This window comes from Aquarana catesbeiana, linkage group LG08 (genome assembly GCF_042186555.1).
Source record: "Aquarana catesbeiana isolate 2022-GZ linkage group LG08, ASM4218655v1, whole genome shotgun sequence".
Classification (NCBI taxonomy): Eukaryota; Metazoa; Chordata; class Amphibia; order Anura; family Ranidae; genus Aquarana; species Aquarana catesbeiana.
In genome coordinates this window covers 308,995,490-309,022,799 of record NC_133331.1, presented here as the reverse complement: position 1 = coordinate 309,022,799, position 27,310 = coordinate 308,995,490, and the positions used below count along the sequence as shown (strand labels likewise).

The 27,310-nt window shown below is 43.8% G+C and overlaps 1 protein-coding gene across 6 annotated transcripts in view; it reads right to left on the bottom strand.

Annotated features, from left to right (window-relative positions):
- Positions 1 to 27,310, bottom strand: part of LOC141105049 (uncharacterized) — a 167,620-nt gene that overhangs the window by 39,572 nt on the left and 100,738 nt on the right. For 2 of the 6 annotated variants that reach the window (XM_073594869.1, XM_073594867.1), the window contains 4 exons: positions 15,245 to 15,342; positions 14,934 to 15,155; positions 10,367 to 10,502; positions 4,946 to 8,692 (listed from right to left, as the gene is read on the bottom strand). In XM_073594869.1, the coding sequence (XP_073450970.1) occupies positions 6,732 to 8,692; positions 10,367 to 10,502; positions 14,934 to 15,155; positions 15,245 to 15,342 (2,417 nt within the window). In that variant the 3' untranslated portion in view covers positions 4,946 to 6,731. Of the gene's footprint in view, positions 1 to 4,945; positions 8,693 to 10,366; positions 10,503 to 14,933; positions 15,156 to 15,244; positions 15,343 to 15,458; positions 15,583 to 15,668; positions 15,804 to 16,817; positions 16,933 to 25,401; positions 25,491 to 27,310 lie in introns of those variants that run through there. The other 4 variants (XM_073594864.1, XM_073594870.1, XM_073594865.1 and 1 more) reach the window with 4 other exon arrangements.

Here is a 27,310-nt window from a genome sequence, read left to right as displayed (position 1 = left end):
CTTGCTCAGCAGTAGCCTGGCCTGTCATCACCAATTCTGGCCCTGCTACCCGCACTACCTGCGATTTCTGCAGGGAAGCAAGCAGCAAGTACTTCTGGCTCCCTTGCGAGCCTGGCCAACCACAACTCATAAATGGCTGTCAGTAAAACACTTTGGGGAAAAAAAAAGTCTCTTATTCTGAACTGTGCATGCGCAGTCTGAAGTCAGCCATTTAGAGAACTGCGTTTTGATGTGCACAGTGAGGCTGCAATTGATGGGGTTTTTTTTCCAAATGTTTCAGTTTGTTTGCGCCCCCCCAAAAATTTTGAGCACCAGCCGCCACTGGCCCTCACAGTTACTCTTGTTGGGTGCAGGAACGGACCCTGCATTAAAATATTATATAAAAAATTGTAATTACATGCCTGTGTTAAGCAGGGGCAGAAAAATTGGGCCTTGGGTGGTGGTGCTACAACACTGTAACCCCTTACAGATACTCTTGTTGGGGGCAGGAATGGGCCCTGCGTTAAAATATTATATAAAAAATTGTAATTACATGCCCCTGTTAAACAGGGGCAGAAAATTTGGGCCTTGGGTGGTGGTGGTGGTGCCCCAAACCAAAAATATTGTTGTAATCTATCATCATCAAGGCTGAGGAGGAATAGGATAGTAGGCATAGGTAGTCTTTAAGGGATCCCACATCCATAGAAAATTAAATCAGTTACATCAGCATCAGGTGCTTGATAGCTGCTGATCCAAGACTGATTCATTTTTATGAATGTGAGCCTATCAACGCAGTCTGTGGACAAGCGCACTCTATGATCCGTTACAAACCCTACAGCAGCACTGAATGTGCATTCAGAAAGCATGCAGGACAGGCCATTAGCTTAAATGCATATTGAGCAAGTTCTGGCCAGTGGTCCCTCCTCAAGACCCAGTAACCCAGTGGATGCTCTGTTGGAAAGGTCTCCAAGTCTGCTATTGCACCTAGATGTTCCTGCACCATGTATTGCAGATGCTGGCGATGGTTGCTTGAACCGATCAGACCTTGGTGCGGAGGACTGAAAAGTTGTTTAAAGGCATCGGTCAGCTGGCCACCTTCTCCACCGCTCTTCCTCTGACTGAATGAAGCCTCAGCAACATGTTGTCCAGCACCAGGAAATTGTAACCTCCCAGGGTCTGGAAATGCATTGCACTAACTTTTCTTCAAGGCCTCCTGAAGATTTCATCCTCTGCTCCCTCTGCGAAGGCAGGATGAGTTCTGCAACCTTACCCTTGTAACGTGGATCAAGAAGAGTTGCAGCCAGTAATGATCCCTCTCCTTAATACCACGAATCCTAGGGTTCTTTCGCAGGGTTTGCAGAATCAGGGAGGCCATGTAAGTTTGCAGAGGCATTCGATTCTGAGTCCTCTGGGTCACTAAGGATCACATGATCCATAACTACCTCCTCCCAGCCACGTACAACTCCTTGGGCTTCTGGGGACTGAAAACCATCCCTTGAAGACTGCTGCTGAGTGTTATCCTCTACATCCATGTTGACCCAATCCTCCTCTTCTTCTTCCTGTGTGTTTGGCAGGCCCGCAGGAGTAAAGGGGGCCTTGAGCGGTAAGGAAGTCCTCCTCTTCCTCCCGCTGTTCTGTCGGAGGGTGGAGAGAAGGTTGGTGCCATTGTCGCATACAACCATTCCTGGCTGAAGCTGGCATGGCGTCAACCACCTCTGAGCCTGCCCCTGCAGAGCTGACAGAATCTCTGCCCAAGTGTGGCTCCTGTTCCCTAAGCAGACCAACTCAAGCACCGCATGACATCTTTTTGCCTGACTGCTTGCGTAGCCCCTTGAACGCTTATGGAGCACTGCTGGTTCAGAGGAATCTGCAGAAGAGGCCATAGAGGAAGAGGAGGAGGGGGTGGAGGAGAGAGCTGTGGCAGAATCACCACTAGCATTTTGGAGGCGTGGTGGCAGAACAAGCTCCAACAATACTGAACCCTGTCCTGTAACCTTCCCAGCTGCCAGCAGAGTTACCCAGTGTGCCATGAAGGAAAGGTAACGTCCCTGCCCATGCCTGCTGGGCCACGAGTCAGCGGTAATATGAACCTTACTACTGACCGCCCTGTCCAACGAGGCCAAAACATTGCCTTCCATATGCCGGTAAAGCCAGAATGGCCTTCCGTGAAAAGAAATGGCATTTTGGAACCTGCCACTGAGGTACAGCACATTCCACAAATTCACAAAAGGGGGCAGAGTCTACCAGCTGAAAAGGCAGCAGTTGCAGTGCTAGCAATTTAGCCAAGCTAGCATTTAGACACTGAGCATGTGGAACCGAATTTCTTTTATGGTGGTGTACTGCTAGCAGATTGGCTGCAAGTACTTGGGATACCTATTGCTATACCTTCATTCCTCTCAGTGCAGGTTTTTGAGAGGACTGGAGGCATAGTAGGGTTGGAGATCCCAGATGAGGAGCAAGGAGAAGTCCACCTTTTTCTTTGAAGTGGGTCTTTCAAGTGCTGTTGCCAATGGACTGCATGGCAGGTCGTCATATGTCTGGTCAAGCATGTGGTGCCCAAGCGGCTGCTGTTCTGGCCATGCTTGATCCGCTTCAGACATAGTTTCCAAACAGCAACGGTGCGATCTGCTGCACACGTGTCAAAAAAGGCCCACACCAAGGAACTTTTAAAAGTCAGCGGGTAATCAGCAGCGCCTTGCACTTGCGGAGCTCTGCAATATGATGGAATGGGTGGCTGCCCTTAAGCTGACCCCTAGAGGACATCCTGCCTTGGAGTTGTGCCTCCTCCTCTCTTCTCTCAGGCACCCAAGTACAGTCAGTGACCTCATCATCCCCCTCCCTCCTCGTCACTGGAGCAATCTTGGCAGTTTGCTGCAGCTGGGGGAACATGACTGCCAGTTTCTTGTCCTTCTTGGGCATCCCCTCTCTCTAGGCTCACGTTACTCCCTTCCTCAACCTGGGAACCAACATCGGAGCCTTCAAATCACTGCGCATCCTCCAGCAGGATGTACCCGACACGGTGGTCAAATAATTTTGGGGACTCCTCCATGCATGATGGTGGGGCTACGGAAGGAGTGACTGTGGACAAGGAGCCAGTGGAATAGGCCGCTTTGGCAGCTGCGTTGGAAGGCAAACAACTCTGAGCCTGGGTGACAGAGGATGAGGACGGCTTTGTTATCCACTCCACCAACTCTTCTGCATGTTGTGGCTCAATAACACAGCCAGCAGCAGAAAAAAAAAGACAAGCGTGCCCCACGGCCACCTGCAGAGGATGCACCATGTCCACGACCAGCACTGTTAACTGTAGACACAGAGGCTGCTTGCCCTCTTTTAGTGGCCTGTGAGCATCTGCCTTTCCTTGGTGGCCTTCCGGACATGATGTATATTTTGTTTTACAACACCACACTACACTGTATTAGATACTGTGTACACTGCCTGCACTGTATTAGCAACTGTACTATGACTGCACTGTATTGTGTACTGTGTACACCACCAGAAGTGTAGTAGAAACTGTACACACTGTATTACTGTGTACACCACCAGCAAAAGTAGTAGAAACTATACTATGGCTGCACTGTATTGTGTACTGTGTACACCACCAGAAGTGTAGTAGACACTGTACACACTGTATTAGATACTGTGTACACCACCTGAAGTGTATTAGAAATAGTACACCACACACCACAGAATGCACTGTAAATATAGGCTACACTGAATGCAGAGTATATATATATATATACACACACAAGACTGTGTATGTATATATATATATATATATATATATATATATTACACTGCCTGATACAGTACACCATTGAATGCACTGTAGATATAGGTTACACTGGATGCAGAGTATATGTATATATATATATATATATATATATATATATATATATATATATATATATATATATATACACTGCCTGCACTGACTGAATATAGAGTAAACACTGAATTTATAGTCTATACTAAATGCAGAGTATATATATATATATATATATATATATATATATATATATATATATATATACACACACACACATACTAGACTGACTGTGTATATGTATATATATATATATATATATATATATATATATATATATATATATATATATATATATATCAAATACACTGCCACTAACTGAATAACCTGCCTGCTTAATCTAACTCAAGCTATCTCTCTGTCCACGCCAACAACACAACACAGGGCCGCCGTGTAAGCTGCCTTATATAGTGTGGGGCGTGGACTTAGTCCCCCTGAGCCATGATTGGCCAAAGGCACCCTGCCTTTGGCCAATTATGTCTCTCTTAGCAGAGGGCGCTGTGATTGGCCAAAACTTGCAGGTCAGGTGCATGCTTTGGCTAATCATCATACAGCAATGCACTATGATCTCGCAGTGCATTATGGGGCGTTCCATGGCGCTCAAATTTGCTGCGAATGCCCCATAATGTTCGCTGTTCTGTGAACGGGTGAACACCGATAGTCGAGTCGAACTTATGGTCGACCCGAACATCAAGCTCATCCCTAATCCTAGCTTAGCACACAGAAGCCACTTATTAATTTTATAATTTAATATCTTGAAAGTGGGCAGTGCATAAAATATATACAAAAAAAAGAACTACAAAAAAAGACATACACCGATTAGCTGGGAAAATAAGAAAAGGATCAAAACTGAAATAAACTTTTCTGAGATTTAGCCTGTGGCAAAAGCATGTCAGAAAGTTGCAATTCACTGGGTTTCGAACTTGCTCCATGTTATTCGCCCCCATCTCATGCTTCTTGATTTATTGAGATATGGATGTGGTCTGGACTTTATCCCTTGGCCAATTAACCCCGGGTGATTCTGTGTTCCAAAGTGAGTAGAGTTAAATGGGCCATGAATGGCTCTGATGGCTGCATCGGGGATAGGAATTCCGACACCAGAACATCAGTCCAATTGCAACAAGACCAATCACCGCATGGCTATCAAAACATAAATCTGTTTTATTAATTTTTCTACATAGAAATGAAAACTTAAATACTCCAAGTTCAGCTACCCATGCAGGGGGGCAATGGGAAAAACATATTGAGGGTTGACATTTACAAAAGGAAACAATTGGTTCACGTAGCAGACCACATTGTTCCAGGGCAGACTTCGAGCCGTCTTCTCATAAATAAGGCAGCAAGGGGATTGGGTATGTAGCGATAGAAGAGTGACGGTTCTGACCTGGAGGAGGGGGCATCATGGGGCTGTGAAGGGATCTTCAAGCCATTGAGCCCACGCATTATGAAATTTCTTTTTCCTTCTCCTATTTTCATACGTATCCCGATAAAGTGGAAGATTGGGGTTGACTAAGTGTTTTCGAAAGATAACCAGGAGGGGCAGCTTTTTTCCAATTCATCTTAATCAATTTTCCAGCATAATAGAGTAGTAGGTCGAAGAGTGTTCTCTCAGCAAGTGCAGGGGCCATGTGTTCCACCAGGCCCAGCAGGCACAGCTTTGGATCCAGGGTAAGGTCAGAGAAGGCAATTGCATTGATGACATCCACCACCCCTGCCCAAACCTGTGAAATGAGGGGGCATGTTCAAAAAAAAAAGAGACTAGTTGTTTAAACGGGGTGTCCTAGACATTGGACCAGTCCTCAATATCAATATTCGGTATATCCCATTTATTCTGAAGGCCAGAAAGATCCGACAAAGTATTGAAGATTAGGTGTTGGTAAAGTGAGGAGGCTGGTTTTGGGAGGTGGTCGATGTGTGAGAGCAGGCTAGGTATAAGTCCTGATGAAGAAATTGATTACGGAAGGGATGCAATATCTGCATAGATCTAAACTGTGGTAAGTTATATTTTGATCTAATGGCTGCAAAGGTCATTAGTTTCCCTTCACTCATAATATGTCCTAGAGTTTTTGTTTTCAACTTGGCCCAGCTGGTGGGGGGGTCAGAAAGCATGTAAAAATGAGTCAGGGTGGGGTTATTTCACAATATGGTAAAAGGGGAAAGGGCAGGAGGAGTCTGCTGTTTCCACTTAGGTCTCATTGACCAAGCATTAATAGTGGCCTTCATAAAGGGGGGGGGGGGGTCAGGGAATAGGGAGCTTTAATGCCTCCAGGGAATTTAGCATAGCCGCTTCTAACATAACAGAGGGATTGCTCAGGTTCGGCTCTAGCCACCAATGAGCAGTAACAAGTTGTGTGACAATAAAATATTTGTAGAAATCTGATATGGCTAAGCCACCCTGTGAGGTTGGTCTAGTAAGTGTGGCAAGTTTGTAGCGTGGAACTTGGGGCCCCAGAGGAAAGAAAAGTACAATTTGCATAAGCTCTTTAAAGAAGGATTTGGGGATCCAGGTGGGTGGATTTCGAAACAAGTATAAAAACTTTAAAAGGACCTTCATTTTGAACAAATCTATACCACCAATTAGAGAGAAGGCCAGGTTTCTCAACGTCTTCAGCCGTGACTTAACCTCAGAGAGCATTGGGATTAGATTCAGGTCTACATGTGATTTAACATCACAAAAATTCACTCTCATAAGTAAATGATTGAACCCATTTCAGCTACAAGTTCCAGGGCACCAGGCAGGGTTGCCAACCGTCAGAAATTTAATGGATGATTTGTAAAATACGGCTTCTCATCTCTGTAAGATCATTGATGCGTAGCAAAATCTGATTTCTTTAAAAAACTATTACTGCACTCAGTACAGGCCCACGGCTTCTCCCTGTGTGAAACCTCAGATGAGTGTGAAGATGGGACACCCGTGAAAACATTTTGCTCACTCAGGGAATGAATTTGGCTTCCCACCTCTGTGAGAGCTTTGATGTTTAACAAGGGTTGATTTCTTTGAGAAACATTTCTCACATTCAGGGCAGGAATACGGCTTCTCACCTGTGTGCGACCTTTGATGTCTAACAAGGGCTGATTTCGTTGTGAAACATTTCTCACACTCAGGACAGGAATACGGCTTCTCACCTGTGTGAGATCTTTGATGTATAACAAGGGCTGATTTCTTTGAAAAACATTTCCCACACTCAGGACAGGAATGTGGCTTCTTACCTGTGTGAGATCTTTGATGTCTAACAAGGTTCGGTTCCTTGGAGAAACATTTCTCACACTCAGGACAGGAATAAAGTTTCGCTCCTGTGTGAGATCTTTTATGCCTAACAAGGCTTGATTTGTCTGAGAAACATTTCCCGCATTCAGGACAGGAATACGGCTTCTCTCCTGTGTGACATCTTTGATGTACAACAAGGTTTGATTTCTTTGAAAAACATTTCCCACACTCAGCACAGGAATGTGGCTTCTCACCTGTGTGAGATCTTTGATGTCTAACAAGGTCTGATTTCTTTGAGAAACATTTCCCACACTCAGGGCAGGAATACGGCTTCTCACCTGTGTGAATCCTCTGATGTGTGTAAAGATGAGACTTCTCTAAAAAACATTTCCCACACTCAGGACAGCAATACGGCTTCTCCCCCGTGTGAGACATCTGATGTCTGTAAAGATGGGCTGCCCGTGAAAAACATTTCCCACACTCAGGGCAGGAATATGGCTTCTCTCCTGTGTGAATCAACTGATGTGTGTAAAGATGGGCAGCCCGTGAAAAACATTTCTCACACTCAGGGCACGAATATGGCTTCTCGCCTGTGTGAATCATCTGATGCGTGTAAAGTTTGGATTGATGTGTAAAACATTTATCACATTCAGGGCAGGAGTACAAATTCTCCCCCGTGTGATATCTTTGATGTTCAACAAAATTTGTTTTCGAGCTCTCTATTGTGTGAGATCTTTGATGTATAACAAAGTTTGATTTCCGTCTATAACATTTCCCACACTCAGAACAGGAATACGGTTTCTCTCCTGTGTGAGATGTTTGATGACTAACAAGGCCAGATTTCTGTGAAAAACATTTTCCACACTGAGGGCAGGAAAATGGTCTTTCCCCTGTGTGAGACTGCTGATGTCTGTAAAGATGGGACACATGTGAAAAACATTTCCCGCACTCAGAACAGGAATACGGTTTCTCTCCTGTGTGGGATCTTTGATGACTAACAAGGTGTGATTTCTGTAAAAAACATTTCCCACACTCAGGACAGGAATACGGCTTCTCTCCTGTGTGAATCCTCTGATGTGTGTAAAGATTGGACTTGCGTGAAAAACTTTTATCACATTTAGGGCAGGAGTACGGCCTCTCCCCTGTGTGAGATCTTTTATGTATGACAAGGGTTGATTTCCTTGAAAAGCATTTTCCACACTCAGGACAAGAAAAAGGCTTTGTCCTCATGTGAGACCTCTGATGTATATAAAGGTGGGATAGCTGTGAAAAACATTTCCTGCACTTGGTACAGGAATACGGCTTCTTGCCTGTATGAGCTCTGTAATGTATGATGAGTTCTGATTTTTTAAAAAAATATTTCCCGCATTCAGAACAGGAATGAAGCCTCCCCCCCGTATGAGATCTCTCATGTACAGTAAGACTTGATTTGGAGTTAAAGCTTTCCCCACATTCAGGACAGGAAAATGTCTCCTCCCCCTGAATTTCGGCACCAACCCTCACAGTATGAAGTTGCTCAGAGTCAGAGGAATTTGATGGTCCAACCACACTGTGAATTCCTCCATCCGTAACTGAGCTCATTGTCTTTTCTCCTGCACAATCTCTTGTGATGTCCTCATCTTCCATTTTACAGCTTAGATATAAAGTGAGATGATCCTTTGAGGGTTTCTCGATGGTGTGTCCTGGAATAGTAAAAAAACATGATCAATAGATACACTAGAGTGAGTTCACCTAAATGAAGATTCCATCTGGATCAGGTAGATTTTTGTGAGCAAATGTACTCTGTCAATGTCCCAACCAGCTGTGACTTCCCCTCTTCAGTAAAAAAAGGGCCTTTTGGTCCTCCTCCCAGATCACTTCTACATTTACGGTGATGTGATCTCTGATAACTAAGAGGTTCAAAGTTCAAACTTGAAGACCTTTCAGCATAGAACAAGTGACCATGGGCCTAGGCTTCTGGTGATAAGCAGTACTGGAGGGTGCGGGGAGTATTTTCTGTTGCAAAATGTAATGTTTTTCAGTTTTCTATGTTCCTTACTTTTCATCCCAACAAGGCTGTTAGTGCTAGTTGGTTCAGTCCTGGCTAGACCTTCCCTGTTTCTTCCATGTTCCCTCAGTTACTGTTAGTTCTGCTCAGAGACAGGGCTTAGGAAACTGATTGTTTTCCTGCCCTTCAAAAAGACTGGAAAATGCAGCTAGCTTAAGTTGCGCTGGATTCAACTTCTGTGTCTTATTGAGGATTTAAGCTGCCTGTGGACGGTGCCAAGTCAGCAGGTGACCATACTGTCCATACCAACTGGGTCTAGGGAGGTCTGTCAATACATAAAGCTGCATTTGGAACAGAACAGTAAGGTCACTATGAACCCCTTTGTCATTAACACTGGGGGGAGGGTGTACCCTGAGCGCCCCCATATTTTTAAAGGGAGCTTCCAGGTTCTGATAAGCCTTTGCCTACAGACTCCCACAACACGCAGGCCAGATTTGTGGGGAAGAGGAACTTATCCTTATCAACATGGAGTTGAGGTTTTGTGCCAGGGGGGCACTCACACAAAGTGCCCCCCCCCCTCATTTTGGGAGCATGTGGCCTGGTATTGTTCAGGAGTGGAATGGAGGGGCGCATGCTCATTCCTCCTTTCCTTTCCGGTTGCATGTTCAGACAAGGGTCTTGTTTGTATTTTTTAGGAGGCACCCTTTTTGTCATGTGATTAGGTTCTGGTATAAATGAAGAGAACAAGCGTAAGTGTAAGCTGCCATTTACCCGCAAATTAAACATCATCTTCTCTCTTTGTAATTAGTTAAGATACATTGTATTAATAAAACATTTCTATAGCTTTTCTCTCCATAAAGATTTAGTGACGTTATTTAAGGGAATTTTGCATTTTTAATGTTTCACATTATTGCAATCACTGCTCCCCAACAAACAAGACTTTACATTTTTTAATTTGGTACATGTCTCCCAGGGCAGTGCCCATCCCTTCATTAGTTTGACAACCCGTTGCCAATTAGCATAGAAAATGACCATTGCTGATTTCCAAGATAAAACTCCCATTGACTCTTGGATTCAGGATCCGAACTTCGATAAACTTTGTTCAACCCGTCCTGAACTGGACTCAGGTACAGCTCATCACTATACATAAATCATGTCTGAATAAATAAATTGTGTCTGCAACACAGAGAACAGGGATTAGAAAACACAGAGAACGGGGAGAGAAAAGAAGATATAATGTGCAAGATGGAAATCAGTACAAGGAGGTAACTATTATCAACTTATGATATCCCTCATCTCCTTCCCTACTCTGAACCAATCAGTGTGCAGTAACAGAGCAGAGATAACAAAAGAATATATTATGGCTCACCTGTGCTGATCTCTGTAGGAGTGTCCTCCTCTTTGAATGTCCTCATCATTCCAGCCTCCTCTGTATATTGTTGATCATCCCTCACATACGTCTCTTCTACTTCACCCTCAACTTTTATGTTCATCAAATCTTCACCCTAAATCAACAGTATAGCAGAAAATAACATTGTCAAGAATGCACACCCATGGAGACTCACTAACCAAGATGAGGACCAGGGCTGTCTTTTCGCATGGGCAGGCTGGGCAGTTGCCCGGGGGCCCCACTTGCCTGGGGGGCCCCACCTGCCCAGCGACCCCAGCAGGGGAGTCGGGAGGGGGGACTGGAGCCCTGACTGGGTCCCCAAAAAGCCCCGGGTCTGGTATTTCTCATGTAGAATTATTAGCCCCGAGTGTAAACATCCAGTGATTGGTGGGCAAGCCTGGGGCATGCGGCCGCAGTGAGAGTGGAGCTGTCAAATCTAAGCACTGATGTCGGGGATGATGTCAGGGATGGGCGGGGTTCTCCCCTAGCGTGTAACTTGCATTTTTTTTTTTTTGAAAGGTGTTTATTTTGATTTTACAGCAAAAAATACAACAGAGACAGACTTACATTACAGGCGTGTAAGGTGGTTATGACTATACCAAGTCATGTACTAATTAGTGTACACCAGGGATATGCAATTAGCGGACCTCCAGCTGTTTCAGAACTACAAGTCCCATGAGGCATAGCAAGACTCTGATATCCACAAGCATGACTCCCAGAGGCAGAGGCATGATGGGACTTGTAGTTTTGCAACAGCTGGAGGTCCGCTTATTGCATATCCCTGGTGTACACCAAGCTGGCAGTCCATGAAGGAACAGAAAGACCCAAACAGCATTCATACATACACACATTCAAACCCACACCACAAACAACCCCATATCAACAGCAGATTTTTAAGGTATGAATTCTTAGTTTAGTACACAGAAGTTACTTATTCCGAACATTTGTTTAACCACCGAATGAATAACTGTAGCCTTAGTCAGCAATGCTAGCAGTGAGGAGTGGCTACATATTTGCTCCTTTAACAGACACTAATGTTTCTTCGGGGACCAAAGACCTTTGGTGGTGGGAGTGTGTAGCCCTGGTCAGCAACGCTAGTGGAAAGAAGCAGCTGCAGTTTTTATACTTACAGTTGTTAAAGCGGAGGTCCACCGATTTTTTTTTTTAAAGTCAGCAGCTACAAATACTGCAGCTGCTGCCTTTTAAAATAAGGACACTTACCTGTCCAGTGCGCCCGCAATGTCGGCACCCGAAGCCGATCTATCCCTCGGCTGTCTGGTGCTGCCGCCGCCATCTTCAGTAAGGGAATCAGGAAGTGAAGCCTTCCTGTCTTGCTGTCTTCTGGGACCTGTGTGTCTCCCAGAAGACAGTGTGGGGGGGGGCAGAGAAGGCGCCGGAAGCGGCGTAGATACCCACGGATGGCCCGGGTATCTATGCCCGGAAGTGGGAACAAAATACCTGTATTAGACAGGTATCTGCTCCCCACTCCCCCCCTGAAAGTTCCCAAATGTGACACCGGAGGGGGGGAGGAACCGTAAAAGCAGAAGTTCCATTTTCGGGTGCTTTATGGTTGAAAAAAGACATCAGTCCATCTAGTGTGGGTGTGTGTAAGTGTTATGTCCCTACCATTTCCCATATCCCTGAATATAGTGTTCTATAAGATGTCCTTCTAAGGGTTTTTTAAAATTAGCTACATTTCCCACTGCAACCACCAATTGTGGAAGGCAGTTCCACATCCTTATTGCTCTAACAGTAAATATCCTTTCCCCAGTTTAAGGTTGAACCTTTTCATATCCAACCAAATCAAGTGGCCACGTGTCTTCATGAGTGACCTGTCACTAAATAGTTTCCTCACAATGCTGGAATCACTATTAAGATATTTGGGTATCGCTATCATATCCCCTGTTCAGCATCTCTTCTCCAAGGAGAATAAGTTTAATACTTGTAGTCTTTCCTCATAACTGAGGTACTTTTTTAACGGTTACCAGTTTAGAGTTACAGAGGAGAATTATTGTTCTCTCTTTGACGATCACGGCGATACCCCACATGTGTGATTTGAACACCGTGTACATTTGCTGGCGCCACTTACTTATGCATTTTCCTTGGTGTGCGCGCTCGTGGGGACAGGGGCTCTTTAAAATTTTTATTTTTCTTCTTTTTTTTTTTTTTTTTATAACACTGTCTCTTTTTAAAAAAAAAAAAAAATCTGCTCACTTAGACTCCTTTCACACTGGGGCGGTTTGCAGGCGCTATTGCGCTAAAAATAGCGCCTGCAAACCGAAACAGCCGCTGCTTTGTCTCCAATGTGAAAGCCCCAAGGGCTTTCACACTGGAGCGGTGCGCTAGCAGGACGGGAAAAAAAGTCCTGCTAGCAGCATCTTTGGAGCAGTGAAGGAGCGGTGTATACACTGCTCCTGCCCATCGAAATCAATGGGGCAGTGCGGCTATACCACCGGCAAAGCGCCTCTGCAGAGGCGCTTTGCCGGCGGTTTTGAACCCTTTCTCAGCCGCTAACAGGGGTAAAGCCGCCCCTGCTAGAGGTCGAATACCGCCGCTAAAACGACGGTAAAGCGCCACTAATAATAGCGGTAGACATGTGCACGGCCAAAAAATTAGTTCATTTTCGCTTTCGTTTCATTAGTTTATTTATTTTTTTCGTTTTTCAGGTCATTCGTTATGATCGCAGTTTGCAAATTCATACATTCGTAAATTCGTAAATTCGTACATTTGTAAATTCGTACATTCGTTCATTCGTACATTCGTAAATTCGAAATGTGAAAATCCAAAAACCCGAAAATTCGAAAATCTGAAATAATAACTAACTATTAAAATATAAGTATTGTAATTTCCTTTCAAATTGTCAGTAAACGTAACAAATACCAATTTATCCGAAGTTATGCATTATCCGAAATAATGAATGCTGCATCTAAACAAATGGAACGGAACAAATTAATAATAAATAATAATAATAAAATTATTATTATTATTGTTATTTATTATTATTAATTGATTAAGTTCCATTCGTTTGGATACGGCATTCGTTATTTCGGATCATTCGTAACCTTCGGATAAATTTGTATGTGTTACGTTTACTGACAGCCAAATTTGAAAGGAAATTCCAATACTTATAATTTAATAGTTACTAGTAATAGTAGTTAAGTTGTTATTATTATTATTATTATTCCGAATTTACGAATTCACTAATTTACGAATGTACGAATGTACATTCGTAAATTACGAACGTACGAATTTACGAATGTATGAATTTACGAATGTACAAATTTTTCGAATTTACGAATATTTGGAAAAATTTGTTAAACTGGTTTTCATTAATTCGGATATTTCCGAATTAATGAATTTGTTGAAATTCGTTAAAAAACTAATTCGGAACGAAACGAATTGCACATGCCTAAATAGCGGCGCTTTACCGCCGACGCACCTCCCGCCCCAGTGTGAAAGGGGCCTTATTGCTGTCACAAGGAACGTAAACATCCCTTGTGACAGTAATAGGCATTGACAGGTACTCTTTATGGAGGGCTATGGGGTCTAAAAGACCTCAAATGTGTCCTTTGCACTTAAAAGAGTATTCAAAACGCCAAAATCTGCATTTTGAAATACTTTAGATTTTTTTTAAATCACCGCCATTGGCGGCTGAGTAAACCGGAAGTGACATAGCTTCCAGGTTGCTACATCGGAGACCCGATCTAAGCCGATTCTGGCTTTGTTCCTGACTCCAGCGGACGTGCCGGCTGGTCGCTCGGGTCTCTCCCAGGGGGAAGGGAGACCCGAGCGGAGCAGCGGACGTCCCCTCCCGCTGCCTGTGATAACAGCCGAGCCGCATCGGTTGTTATCACCAGAAAGCCGCCCGTCAGCTTTAAAAAAACAGTACCGGGGTGATGTCTGCAGCTGCAAGCTTCACCCCGGTACAACCACTTCCTCAGAACGGTGTACAAGTACGTCGTTTCGCGTAAAGTGCTTAATGTGCCTTTTCACACTTTTAGCCACCCAGATTTAGGCTTAGTTCTGTTAGATTTGTTGCCCTTTCAAATACACTGGCTAATGCCATTACCTAAAAAAGTTCTTAAAGCACTCACACTTTTCTCCGTGTTTTTGGTTTCTAGAATACCTTCCCATTTATAGTCATGAAGTTTGGACTGGAGCACAGTTTGGTGAAGTTGGCTCTCTTGAAATTGATTATACTTGTCCCTTCCTCTTCTCTGCTTTTCCTGTGCCTTTACAGTGAACGTAATTGTCTAATTGTAATTGTGATCACTGCTCCCTAAATGATTCCTTACTTCCACATCCTCTATCAGCTCTCATACTTATAATTTCATTGATTCTACTGCATAACATGTAATACCACTGAACTAGGAAAATATCTGTGATATCACCTCACTTCTACATTCTAATGTCCCAATCATCTGTAAAATAGAAGTATTTATGATAAGATATCACAAAGGAAATATCATCTTGTAGACACTACACAACGTCTCCACATGTCAGAGTGTTCAATCACTTTATGTTCCAGACCCTCAACTCCACCTACCTGATGATGGTGAGGGATGGTGTGACCTTCATGTGTGGAATCCCAGGAATACAGAGGATGGGGACATCTCTCTGGTGGGTTTCTGTACCTGGATGAGTCCACCATGGTGTCCTGGTACAGATCTTTGTGTACTTTAAGAGACTCCTCCATCACCCCATCCTCATCATCCTCCTCCTTTATCTTTCCTTTAATATCAACTTGATAATCTCTCAGGTTTCCACTCTGAAAATATAATAAAAATTACAGAAATTGTAACAATGTAGATAATGTACAGATCCTAATGATACTATCAGTGATTGCTCCTCATCTACCTGATGATGGTGAGGGATGGTGTGATCTTCCTGTGTGGAATCCCGGGAATACAGAGGACGGGGACATCTCTCTGGTGGGTTCCCATTACTGGATCCATCTGTAGGAAACACACACACTGACTGAATACATTGTTTCTATGTGTTTATCAGATGATGGGGGATCTAGGTGGACCCTCCGTACTGCTCTCTCCTTTACAATAAAGTCTCCTCTTACCCGGTGATGTGAGGGGCGGCTGATTGTCCATCATGACGTCCTTGTAGAGATCCTTGTGTCCTTCTAAATACTCCCACTCCTCCATGGAGAAATAGACAGTGACATCCTGACACCTTATAGGAACCTGACACACACAATGATACAGTCACCATCCAGACACATCCCTTGTCTGTTACTGGATAATGTCCCAGAATTCCCAGCACCGCTCACCTCTCCTGTCAGCAGCTCCATCATCTTCTTGGTGACTTCTAGAATCTTCTGCATGTTGTGTCTCTTAGGCTTCAGGAAGTCATGTGAAGGCACTGTGATGGTCATATGATCACCTGACTTCACAGCAGGAAAGCTCTGTATTCAAGCAAAAACAGTAATATCACGTCACGTTCCCAGAATCCTCCTGTGTAAACACACAGATCCTGGTTCTCTGAGGGGAGAAGAGACTGATTGTGTGTTCATACAAAGTATGAACAGCGATCTGTCATCTCCCCTAGACGATCCCCTCCCCCTTCAGTTAGAACACAGAGAGGGAACACTGTTAACCCCTTGATCGCCCCCTAGTGTAAACCCTTTCCCTGCCAGTGACATTTTTACAGTAATCAGTGCATTTTTATAGCACTGATCACTGTATAAATGACAATGGTCCCAAAAATGTGTCAAAAGTGTCCGATGTGTCGGCCATAACGTCGCGGTCCCGATAAAAATCGCAGATCGCCGCCTTTACTAGTAAAAAAAAAAAAATAATAATAAAAATGCTATAAATCTATCCCCTATTTTGTAGACGCTATAACTTTTACGCAAAACAATCAATATACACTTATTGCGATTTTTATTACCAAAAATATGTAGAAGAATACATATCGGCCTAAACTGAGAAAAAATGAGCTTTTTTTTAAAAAAAATGGGGATATTTATTATAGCAAAAAGTACAAAATATTATGTTTTTTTTCAAAATTGTTGCTCTTTTTTTGTTTATAGCGCAAAAAATAAAAACCGCAGAGATGATCAAATACCACCAAAAGAAAGCTCTATTCATTGGAAAAAACAGACGTAAATTTTGTTTTGGTGCAGCGCCGCACGACCGCGCACTTGTCAGTTAAAGCGCCGCAGTGCCGAATCGCAAAAAATGGCCTGTTCATTCAGCAGCCAAATCTTCCGGGGCTGAAGCGGTTAATAGAGATAAGAGTGATGTCATGTGACCTCCCAGAATCCTCCTCACCTCTCCGGTCAGGTCTGTGTTTTATTAATAGAGATAAGAGTGATGTCATGTGACCTCCCAGAATCCTCCTCACCTCTCCGGTCAGGTCTGTGTTTTATTAATAGAGATAAGAGTGATGTCATGTGACCTTCCAGAATCCTCCTTACCTTTCCGATCAGCAGGTAGATGATCTCCAGGGTGAGGTTTAGTATCTTCTCGGTCATGTGACTCCGGTCCTCTTCCATCCTCATTGTTGTGGTCATGTGATCTATGTCGGTTTTTCTGTAAGCGAAGAATTATCTTAACCTTATTGGATGTACACTATTAGGGTGGAAATGTAAGGAGCTAAAAGGCTTTCTTCTCCCTATTTATTAACACCGCTTTACGCCCCTCCTACTTTATAACAATTTGGCTACACCCACTATTTGACGTGGCATTACATGCCCCGCCCCATGCTCCACTGCCTCATTCTCAGGGTCCCTAATCTTCAAAAGTTTCCATTTATCTCAGCTGCCAATCTGTCAATTTTAATTGCAGCAAAATACTTGCCTTGTGTACCCAAATTGAAAGTCTAACTAAATGTAACTACATACTGCCCAACCACTGGTCAGGTTTGTCTCAGATTCTATACTCTAATTTTTATTGCTAGATAACCCCTGCCTCATCTCACTCAATTTGGACCTCTTTTATCTGCTGTCCTCCTGCTGGACAGTTTCTACCCAATCAGGGCTACTGCTGGAATTTTTTTGAAAGAATTAGAGAGACTGGGCAGAGTGGGGAATGCAGAGAGGTGTGCGGTGTTTTTGTGCAATATTTTCTTATCTTCTATGATGATGCAGTGTGGTGATGCAATACAAAGGAGCTCACAAATGATGCCATCAAACTGTGATGTCACTGGGCAGTTTTTACCAAGCTATACCTGCTACATTACCCCTTACTTTTTCACATGTGGAGGTGGTATCTGGTTGTCCAGATCCTGCAGACCCCCACAACCACCAGGCCAGGATTTAGGGGATAAGGCCTTTCTCCTCATCAACATGGGTGACAAGATATTTTGCCAGGGGAATCCCCCCCATGTTGATGGTATGTGCCCTGAAATGGATCAGGAGGAGTAGAGCCAATAACGACCCCCTTACCTGAACTTGGGGGGGGGGGGGGACTCTTATTTTTCTTGTTTTTTTTTTTGTGTGGAGTTCCCTTTTAACCACTTCCAGCCCAAGGATGTCATATGATGTCCTGGACTTTCAGTGGAGATATCTGGATGATGGGTGCAGCTGCAGGCATCATTCAGATATCTTTTTTTCTGCAGGTGATTCCCTGCACAGTAAAAGCCATCATAGCGGCCGTTTAACCGCTTGATTGCTTTTACAGGCGGCGGGAGGGACGCCCCCTCCTCCCGCATGCCCTCCTGGCTCACCCATGCGAATGAATCCGCTGGCAGCGGCGGTTTACCAAAGAGCTAACTAAGAACCCGATGGTCACTGACCATCTCTTTGACCCTTCGGAGACCGGAAGCGACGTCATGACGTCACTTCAGGCGCCAGCAGATGTAAACACTGCTGCTTTTTTGCTGGTAAGCCGAGATCGCTTTTTTTTTTTTTAACTCAGGTTTTCCAGCATAGAGAAGAGATGTGGAGACTTATAGACCCCAGATCTCTTCGTAAAGATGACCTGTCATGCCCTATTCCTACTACAAAAAAGTTGGATACCCCCCAATTGGGACTTTAAACTGGCAACAACACTAATGGAATATGTAAAAAATCATTTTACTAATACAAGAAGAAACTAAAAAAATTATCACACGATGATTGCTAAAACATTCATAAACATCAGACACAAATACACATAACAAAATATCTTGCAATAGAATACAAAGGTACGTATATAAAGTAGTCTCTCTCCAGTATCCGAAAACACTTTGTGGTAGCCAACATCCAGGAAAAGCTTTCCAGTACCCAACGCGTTTCAGGTTCAAAGTCCTTTCATCAGGGGCATTTATATAGGAGAATTTAAATTCGAGATATGGTGAATGGCACCGTAATCAAACACACAGAATATTCAGGCAAGAGTAAAATTAACGTTGTCAATGGATGGCGTACGTGGAGGTCTAGTTCAACCTACAGATTTAGAGTATCACGGCCCACAGGAAAGAGCGTGTTGCTGGTCCCTCACGCAAGGGGATGTGCAGCTAGGAATGAAAACTTTAAGTCCCCTTTCACACTTATACGACTTGTCCCACGATTTTGCACTGCAAAATCGCATGACAAGTCATTCTCCATGATTTTCAATGACTACCATTCATATTGGCATGACTTTAAGTCGTGCCGACTTCAAAGTAGTCCCTGCACTACTTAGAGCCAACTTCCATGTGAGTTGATGTCCATAGACCTCATTGTTAAACCCTCAAGTAGCATGCAAATCGTACCTGAATAATATAGACACGATTTCAGTACGACTTTGTAAGCACAAGCTGAGAATGGTTAATGCCAAAGTTGTGGCAAAGTCATACAAAGTAGTACTGCTCCCAAATCGCGGCCGGAAAATCGTGGTAAAATCGCCCGACTTTGAAGTCGCATAAGTGTGAAAGGGGCCTAAAGCTCATATGGAGGTCTCAAAGTAAAGGTCGGGTAGGACTTTGGTCACAGTCCTGCATCAATGATGCAACTGTATTGGAATGATCTCTATCGTTCCTTAGGCTGTGTAAAGGGGGTCCATGGGGCACATCCATCCAATCTGGCAAAGTCTGCCCCATGGACCCCCTTTGCAGGGATGTGGCAAACTCACTAGTTTTTCTGGTATGGTGAAAACATTTATCTACTCCTATTACAAGGGACTTTTACATTCCGTGTAATAGGAATAAAAGTGATCAAAAAAACAAAAAAATTAAAATGGGAAAGTGTAAAAATAAAAATAAAACAAACATTATAAAAAAAAAAAATGTTTAAAGCGCCCCCATTCCCTCGTGCTTGCACACAGAAGCTAACGCATACGTAGGTCGTGCCTGCATATGTAAACGGCGTTCAAACGACACATGTGAGGTATTGCTGTGAACGTTAGTGCGAGAGCAATAATTCTAGTGCTAGAGCTCCTCTGTAACTCTAAACTGGTAACCTGTAAACATTTTTAAAGCGTCACCTATGGAGACTTTTAAGTACCGCAGTTTAGCGCCATTCTACAAGTGTGCGCAATTTTAAAGAATTACATGTTAGGTATCTATTTACTCGGCATAACATCATCTTTAACATTATACAAAAAATTGGGCTAACTTTAGTGTTTTGTTTTTTTTTAATTCATGAAAGTGTTTATTTCCAAAAAAAAAAATTGTGTTTGAAAAACTGCTGCGCAAATACTGTGTGTCATACAAAATTGCAACAACCGCCATTTTATTCCCTAGGGCAGTGATGGTGCACCTTGGCATCCCAGATGTTTTGGAACTACATTTCCCATGATGCTCAACTACACTGCAGAGTGCATGAGCATCATGGGAAATGTAGTTCCAAAACATCTGGGGTGCCAAGGTTCACCATCACTGCCATAGGGTCTCTGCTAAAAAAATATATATATATAATGTTCGGGAGTTCTGAGTCATTTTCTATCAAAAAATGATTATTTTTACATGTAGGAGAGTGTCAGGGCTGGGCTCAGCCCTTCCTTCTCTGAGCTGGCTGCTCAGTTGTCGGCTAATTGCCAGCTCTTATCTCGCCACAGTTACTTAGCTGTTGATGATATCCTGCTCGTCAGTCCTGCCTACTTAAGCCGTCCAATCCAGAGGAGCTCTGCCTTCGCTTTGGTCAATATCACAGAAATCTCCTGTGTTCCTGTTCAAGACTTGCTTTGCTGACATCCCTTCTGGCTCCAGATCCTGCTTGCTGTTCCACTACATTGATCCCTGACTTCTGGCTTGGCTGACTATCCGTTCTGGTTACTGAACTTTGGCTATGTTTTGACTAAGTTTGTTCTTTTTACTTTTATTATTATACAAGTGTGATTTAACTGTACTTCTGTCTCGGCCTGATTTCATGGTTTCTGACAGAGGAGTGCCAAAATATACCCGGGATGGAAGTGGTTAAAGTTCATACCAGCCCTGAAAGGCCTGGTACTGAATTTAGAGAGCACTCCACACTGGGTTTTTTTTTTTGGCAGTCACCCTTGGCTCATGAAGGATAAGGGTCTGGTATGTATTTTTAAGGAGATCCCCCACAGTTTTTTGTCTGGCCCCCCCATTACCATCTATACTAGTACATCCTCTAGGATAAGGGTCCAATATAGATGAAGGGAATCCCTGACCACTATGTTTATAGACAGATGAAAGTAGCTGGGAGCTACTTTACTGGCAATTTAACCACTTCAAGACTGGGCTGTATTCACGCTTGAGAAGAGGAGATTAAGAGGGGATATGATCAAAATATTTAAATATATAAGGGGTCCATATAGTGAACTTGGGTTTTGACTTATTCACTTTAAGGTCATCAAAGATTACCTCTAGAGGAAAAGAGATTTCATCTCCAAATACGGAAAGGTTTCTTCATAGTAAGAGCTATGAAAATGTGGAATAGACTCCCTCCAGAGGTGGTTCTGGCCAGCTCAGTAGGAAAAAGGCAAAAATCTCAATCCCCCAAATGCATGATCAGTGTATATATTGCCTTGATCAGGTAAAAAGAGTCCAATAGAACCACCTAAGGCTGAATGTTTCCTCTTTGCCCTGTAGCGAGGCAGTGACATTTTTCATTGAGTGAATTTAAGCAATTTAATTAAGCCACATGGAGAGCGACGTGGAGGTATCCTGCTTCCAAAGTAACTTGTATGCAGGCCCGGCCAGCATTCAACAGGTGGATCAACAGAGAATTTTTATAGCGTTTCCTAGAGAGGTCAGAGTGGTGTAGGAGGTACCTGGCTGGGTCTTCCTCTAGGTCAGTGTTTCTCAACTCCAGTCCTCAAGGCCCCCAACAGGTCATGTTTTCAGGCTTTCCATTATTTTGCACAGGTGATTTGATCAGTTTCACTGCCTTAGTAATTACCACAGCCTCATTTCATCTGAGGGAAATCCTGAAAACATGACCTGTTGGGGCGCCTTGAGGACTGGAGTTGAAAAACACTGCTCTAGGTCAACATCCATCAGCTGTTTAACAGTCTCCCTGACTTGTGACCAAAAGTTGGTCAGCTTGCTACATGACCAGAAAACATGGAGGATAGCACCCTCATCTTCTTTGCAACGCCAGCAAAGATTCGTTGCTTCTGGGTAGAGCTTCCTCAACAGGGTTGGGACCATATACCAGTGGGTGAGCATTTTATACCCCAACTCCTGATATTTGCTTGCAATGGAGTAGGGAGCAAAGTACATAGTATGGTCCCATTGTTCTGCAGAGAATTCCCTACCCAGATCCCTTTCCCATTTAAGTAGATACAAAAGATTCAGCAGGTCAGCTTAGAAATTTATAGGCATCGGAAACTGCATGGGATGTGGGGTCTGGCACCAAACAGAGATCCCCAAAGGGACTATTATGGCGATCGTTAACTCCAGAATGAGATAAGGCGGTAAGAAAGTGGATAAACTGTTGTAGCCGCCAGTTGTCTAGGGGCAGCGGAAACAGCTCCCGAATGACATGCGGATTTTTCATTTCCCCCCCACCAGACATGAAATTGTGAAGTAGAAAAATACCAAGAAGTATAAGTTGCTTAAATCGCACATCTGTTAACCCTGGAAAAATAGTATGGTCTCCAAGCACTGGATATAATCGAGAGGGGTGAAATGACGGCATCCGTGCACTGTTGTAAGACCCCCAGAGTAGCTCCTATAAGAGGACGACTACTGAGAACATGCAAATTGGAAGGTTCAAGCCAGGGTAGAACATTGTAGGGAAATATGGAAGATTGTTCAAGATCAAGCCACTGTTTGAGACATTTATCTGTGAACCAGGAGAGTGCTCTAGTAAGGTGAACCGCATAAAAATAGCGAAGAGGGTCTGGGAAGGCAATTCCTCCATAATAGAGCCTTCTTTTGGTGGTATTTAATAACTACTGTTTTTTTTTCTATTTTGCTATATAAAGAAAATAAAATTTAGAAAAAAAACATTTGATTAGTGTTTGTTAAAAAATTTGCAAATAAATAATCTTTCTTCATAAATGTTGGCAAAATGTATTCTTCTACATTTCTTAGGTATGTTAGTGTATACTTTTTAGTCTGTATGACTACAATGGTATATATATTGAAAATTGATCAATCCTGATATACTGACTTCTTGAGGCCCCAAAATGCTAGGACAGTACAAATAACCCCCAAATTACCCCTTTTGGGAAAGACGGTCCAATATATTCAGTAAGAGGCATGCTGAGTTTTTTAAGTTGTAATTTTTTTGTCACAATTTTTTTGAAAACTAAAAAATGTAACACATTTTCTTTTCACAAAGTTGTCATTCTAACTCATTATTTACCCTCTATCAGCCTAGACACATAGAGAGGCCCAAAATCCAAACAGAACCTTTGGGTTTTCATGGAATGTAAATTATGCATCTAATTTCCTGATTAACTATCATATTTATGGAGTCCCTGAATTGCAAGGACAGAAGAAACACCCACAAAATTACCCCATTAGTAAACAGTCCAAGGTATTTATTGAAAGACATAGTGAGTCTTATGAAAATGTAAAGTTTTTGGAAAGTGTAAGAAAGAAAATAAAAATGTATTTATTCCATAAAGTTTTGAATCAATAGGACATTTCTAAGACGCATCATAGGTATACTTAGAATAACATCCCAAAACACATTCTACTTGTATGGCGATACCACACGTGTGAGACTTTATTTACAGTGTAGCCACATAGAGAGGCCCAGAATCCAAGGAGCACTTTCAGGCTTCCTAGGGGCATAAATTACACATCTCATTTCCTGACTACCTATGACATTTTTGCTGGCCCTGAAGCACCAGGACAGTGGAAACACCCACAAAATGACCATATTTTGAAAAGCAAACACCTCATGAAGCTTTCAATTTTTGCCACAAGCTTTGACAATGATGATCAGGGGCACTGGGACTGGTGTGGCGGTGATCAGGGGCACTGGGACTGGTGTGGGGGTGATCAGGGGCACTGGGACTGCTGTAGCGGTGATCAGGGGCAATGGGACTGGTGTGGCCGTGATCAGGGGCACTGGGACTGGTGTGGCCATGTGGCCGTGATCAGGGGCACTGGGACTGATGTGGCCGTGATCAGGGGCACTGGGACTGGTGTGGCCGTGATCAGGGGCACCGGGACTGGTGTGGCCCTGATCAGGGGCACTGGGACTGGTGTGGCCATGATCAGGGGCACTGGGACTGGTGTGGCCATGATCAGGGGCACTGGGACTAGTGCAGGGAAGATTAGGCACAATGCGGTGGTTGACAGCACTGATCTGGTGACATTGTACTGCTGTGGGAGTGATCAGAAACAATGGCTGGTGGCACTGACATACAGTCATTTTAGAGCTGCCAGCCACTGTACATGATCATTGCCATAGCTCTTGCTTTGGTGACACTATGTAAATAAAAACTTTTTTTTTTTTACAAATTGTGCAGTGTCACCATACTGACACACATTGTGGAGGGGGTGACCATTTTTTTTCCACTGTGATTGCTTATACAGTTATGATGATTGTATAAGAAATAATTTTCTTATACAACCATAAGAAACAACACAGTGCCATATTGCAAAAAATGTCCTGGTCATGCAGGGATTAAATCTTTTGAGGTCAAGTGGTTAAGTATAGTGTCCAGGGCGGCGAAACAGCAAAACTATTTTTCTTTGTAAATGTCAGTGTTGCTGTAGTACATACATATGGACCACTTCACAGGCCAGGTCAGGACGTCTCCCAGGCATGCTATTTTATAGTGTTTTGAACTTTAAAGTGGAGTTTCACCCAAAACTGGAACTACCGCTTATCTGATTTCTCCCCCCCTCCAATGCCACATTTGGCACCTTTCGGGGGGGGGTACCTGTTTTTTTACAGGTACCCTGTCCCCACTTTTAGGAGATCGGGCCACGGTGAATTATGACAGCAGCTCGGCCCCCCTCCTCCCTCCCCTTTGGCCAGGGCAGTGAGATAGCACAGCGCGATTCACACATGCACAGTAGAGGGCCCGACGGTGAATGCCTATACCGGCAATGGCGGCGGCAGCACCCGACAGCCAATGTAAACATCAGCTGCAGTGCTGACATCGCTGGACTCCAGGACAGGTAAGCGTCCTAAGGTTAAAAGGGGCGGGCGGAACTCCTCTTGGATATGGACCTTTAAGCATTACAAAGATTGCTGCTCCCTGCCCAATGGATTTAAAAAGAAAATATGTTTGTTTTGGTCCATGTCCCCCAGGGCACCACCCCAAACCCCCCCCCCCCATGTCATTTGTCTGACAAACTCTTGCCTATTAACCTAGAAAATGGCCATTACTGTTTTTTAACATTCGTCTCCCATTGTCTTTAATGGGGTTCGGATTCGGCACCTGAACTTTAGTTCTGTTGTCCCGTCACACACGGAACCCAGGTATGTTCATCTCATCTCCAATAAGAAGGTGACACATCTCCAAAAGGAAGAGAATGTTCCAGCCCCCTAAGTGGGCAAATTCTGCCCCGGAAGGGGTTAATCTAGGTTTCCAAACTATAGATGTGTGTATCATCATCTGCTGGAGATAAAAGACGTTACAGTGACTATGGAGGAAGAGGACGGAACATGACGGGGGGGGGTGGAGGTTACTGGGTGTAAATAGAAAATAAGATCTTATTACCTCCTCTTCTACCACTTCCAGCAATGTCTTCTCTCTACTTCCTCCCTACTCACCTCTCACCCGGAACTTCATATTTATACCTGACATCACTTCCTGTCTGTATTCCATAGAGACTTTCTGTCACAGTATAAGTGAGATCACCACCTTGTGGAGCTCAAGGGAATTGCAGCCCTGAGAAAGTTCTCACAAGGTAAACACAACCTTGTCATTGGGCCAAGTTTCCCGAATGCTGCAGGGCAGTTTTGTGCTTTTTGGCTACTGTCGTATTGTATCTGCATCCCACAGGAGTGACAGTGAGGTGCTAATGGCTGGAACACTCTCTGGGTTCCATCACCAAGTACTGCAATTATACCAGACTGTTGGGAGAAGTGATCTCCTTTCTAATAGTAAAAAGTATAACATCAGTAGAGAGGCAGCGGGAGTGTGGGACAAGTACCTCCTAATGCTGGAATGGAGTTAGACTTTGTTCTCATTAATTGGTCTTTTTATTCAACAATGGGGATTATTTTATCACACTGACACCAACAATGAGACTTATTTTGTCCCTCTGACACCAACAATGGGAATTATTTTAACCACCCGGGAGACCCTGCCACTTAGTTTTCTTTTAATGGAGGGGCCTCATTCATGATGAGTGAGGAGCACATTGAGGCCATCAGTCAGTTTTTTTTTCCTTCAGCAGCATCAAACGTCATTCCTTGTGATTGATCTGGAACTGTGTTGCTGGACAATTTGTTTTGTCTGATGATGAATTCACATTGTAAGACATGTGTGATTTTCTTTTTTCATTACAGGACTTGCAAGAAAGTGTCAGTGTGTTTATTTACTGTTAGCTTTTTTTTTTTTTTTTTTTTTTTACAATGTATCCTTTACGCATTCACATATGGGACAGTGGTATCTGGGCACACTACTATTGTTAAGAGGGTTTCTAGATTGATGCCTGGGGCACATCGTGATAGGTGAAGAGCAGATGGGTAGAAGTAGATACCATTCCTAGCCCCTTCCCTGAGATCCCACAAACACTGAGCATCTGCTTTAAAGTGCCATTGAATCACTCACACAGCCCATTGGTCTGCAGGTGGTAGGGAGTGGCCATGCACCAGCATCCACCTGCATCTTCTGACACAGACGTTCCATCAAGTGAGACATAAACTGCATGCTGTGATCTGTGAGCATTTCCTGGGGAAAACATGACTCGAGCAAAGATGCTCAACAGTGCGCCCACAACCTTGTTTGCCCAAGTAAAGCTCAGGGCTACTGCCTCTGGCTAGTGGGTAGCATAATCTACTTCGGCAAGTATGAGATGTTTCCCTGAATTGCTGGGTATGCACAGGGCCCAATAATGTCTACTGCCACCCTCTGAAAGGGCTCGTCAAAATTGGGCAAAGGCTTCAGTTGTGTCTCCAATCTGCCAACACGCGACACAGGACTGTAAATAATTAGTAACATGGGTCCTATGTGTGGCGAGTAGAAGCTGTGAGCAAAGTGGGCCTTCATTTTTGTATCCCCAAGTGCCCGGTGAGAGGGACCGCCTGAGAAATTTGAAACAACTGTTCCTGGTCCTTGTGGGGTACAACCAACTGCCACTCTGTCAATCCTTCGTCAGAGGCCTCTCTTTTAGACACAAAGACTTGTGTCTTTTTTCAACCTAACTATGTAACTATGTTTTAAGCATACTCTGTCATCCCCAGCTAGTGGTCTGTCAGCCAGACCCCTGAGTTCCTCCAGGCTGCTGTCAGTTTTAACAGCCTCAGAGAACTTGGAGCTATCTGCCTTAGGTGCCAGGGAGATTACAGTCTGAGGAGACCTCAGGCCCTCTAGGACAGGTTCACAAGGATCTGACCCAGTTGGATTGGCCCTTTCCACAGGCAGTTCCTCTGTAGCAGTGGGCAGTGGCTGGATCGGAGCA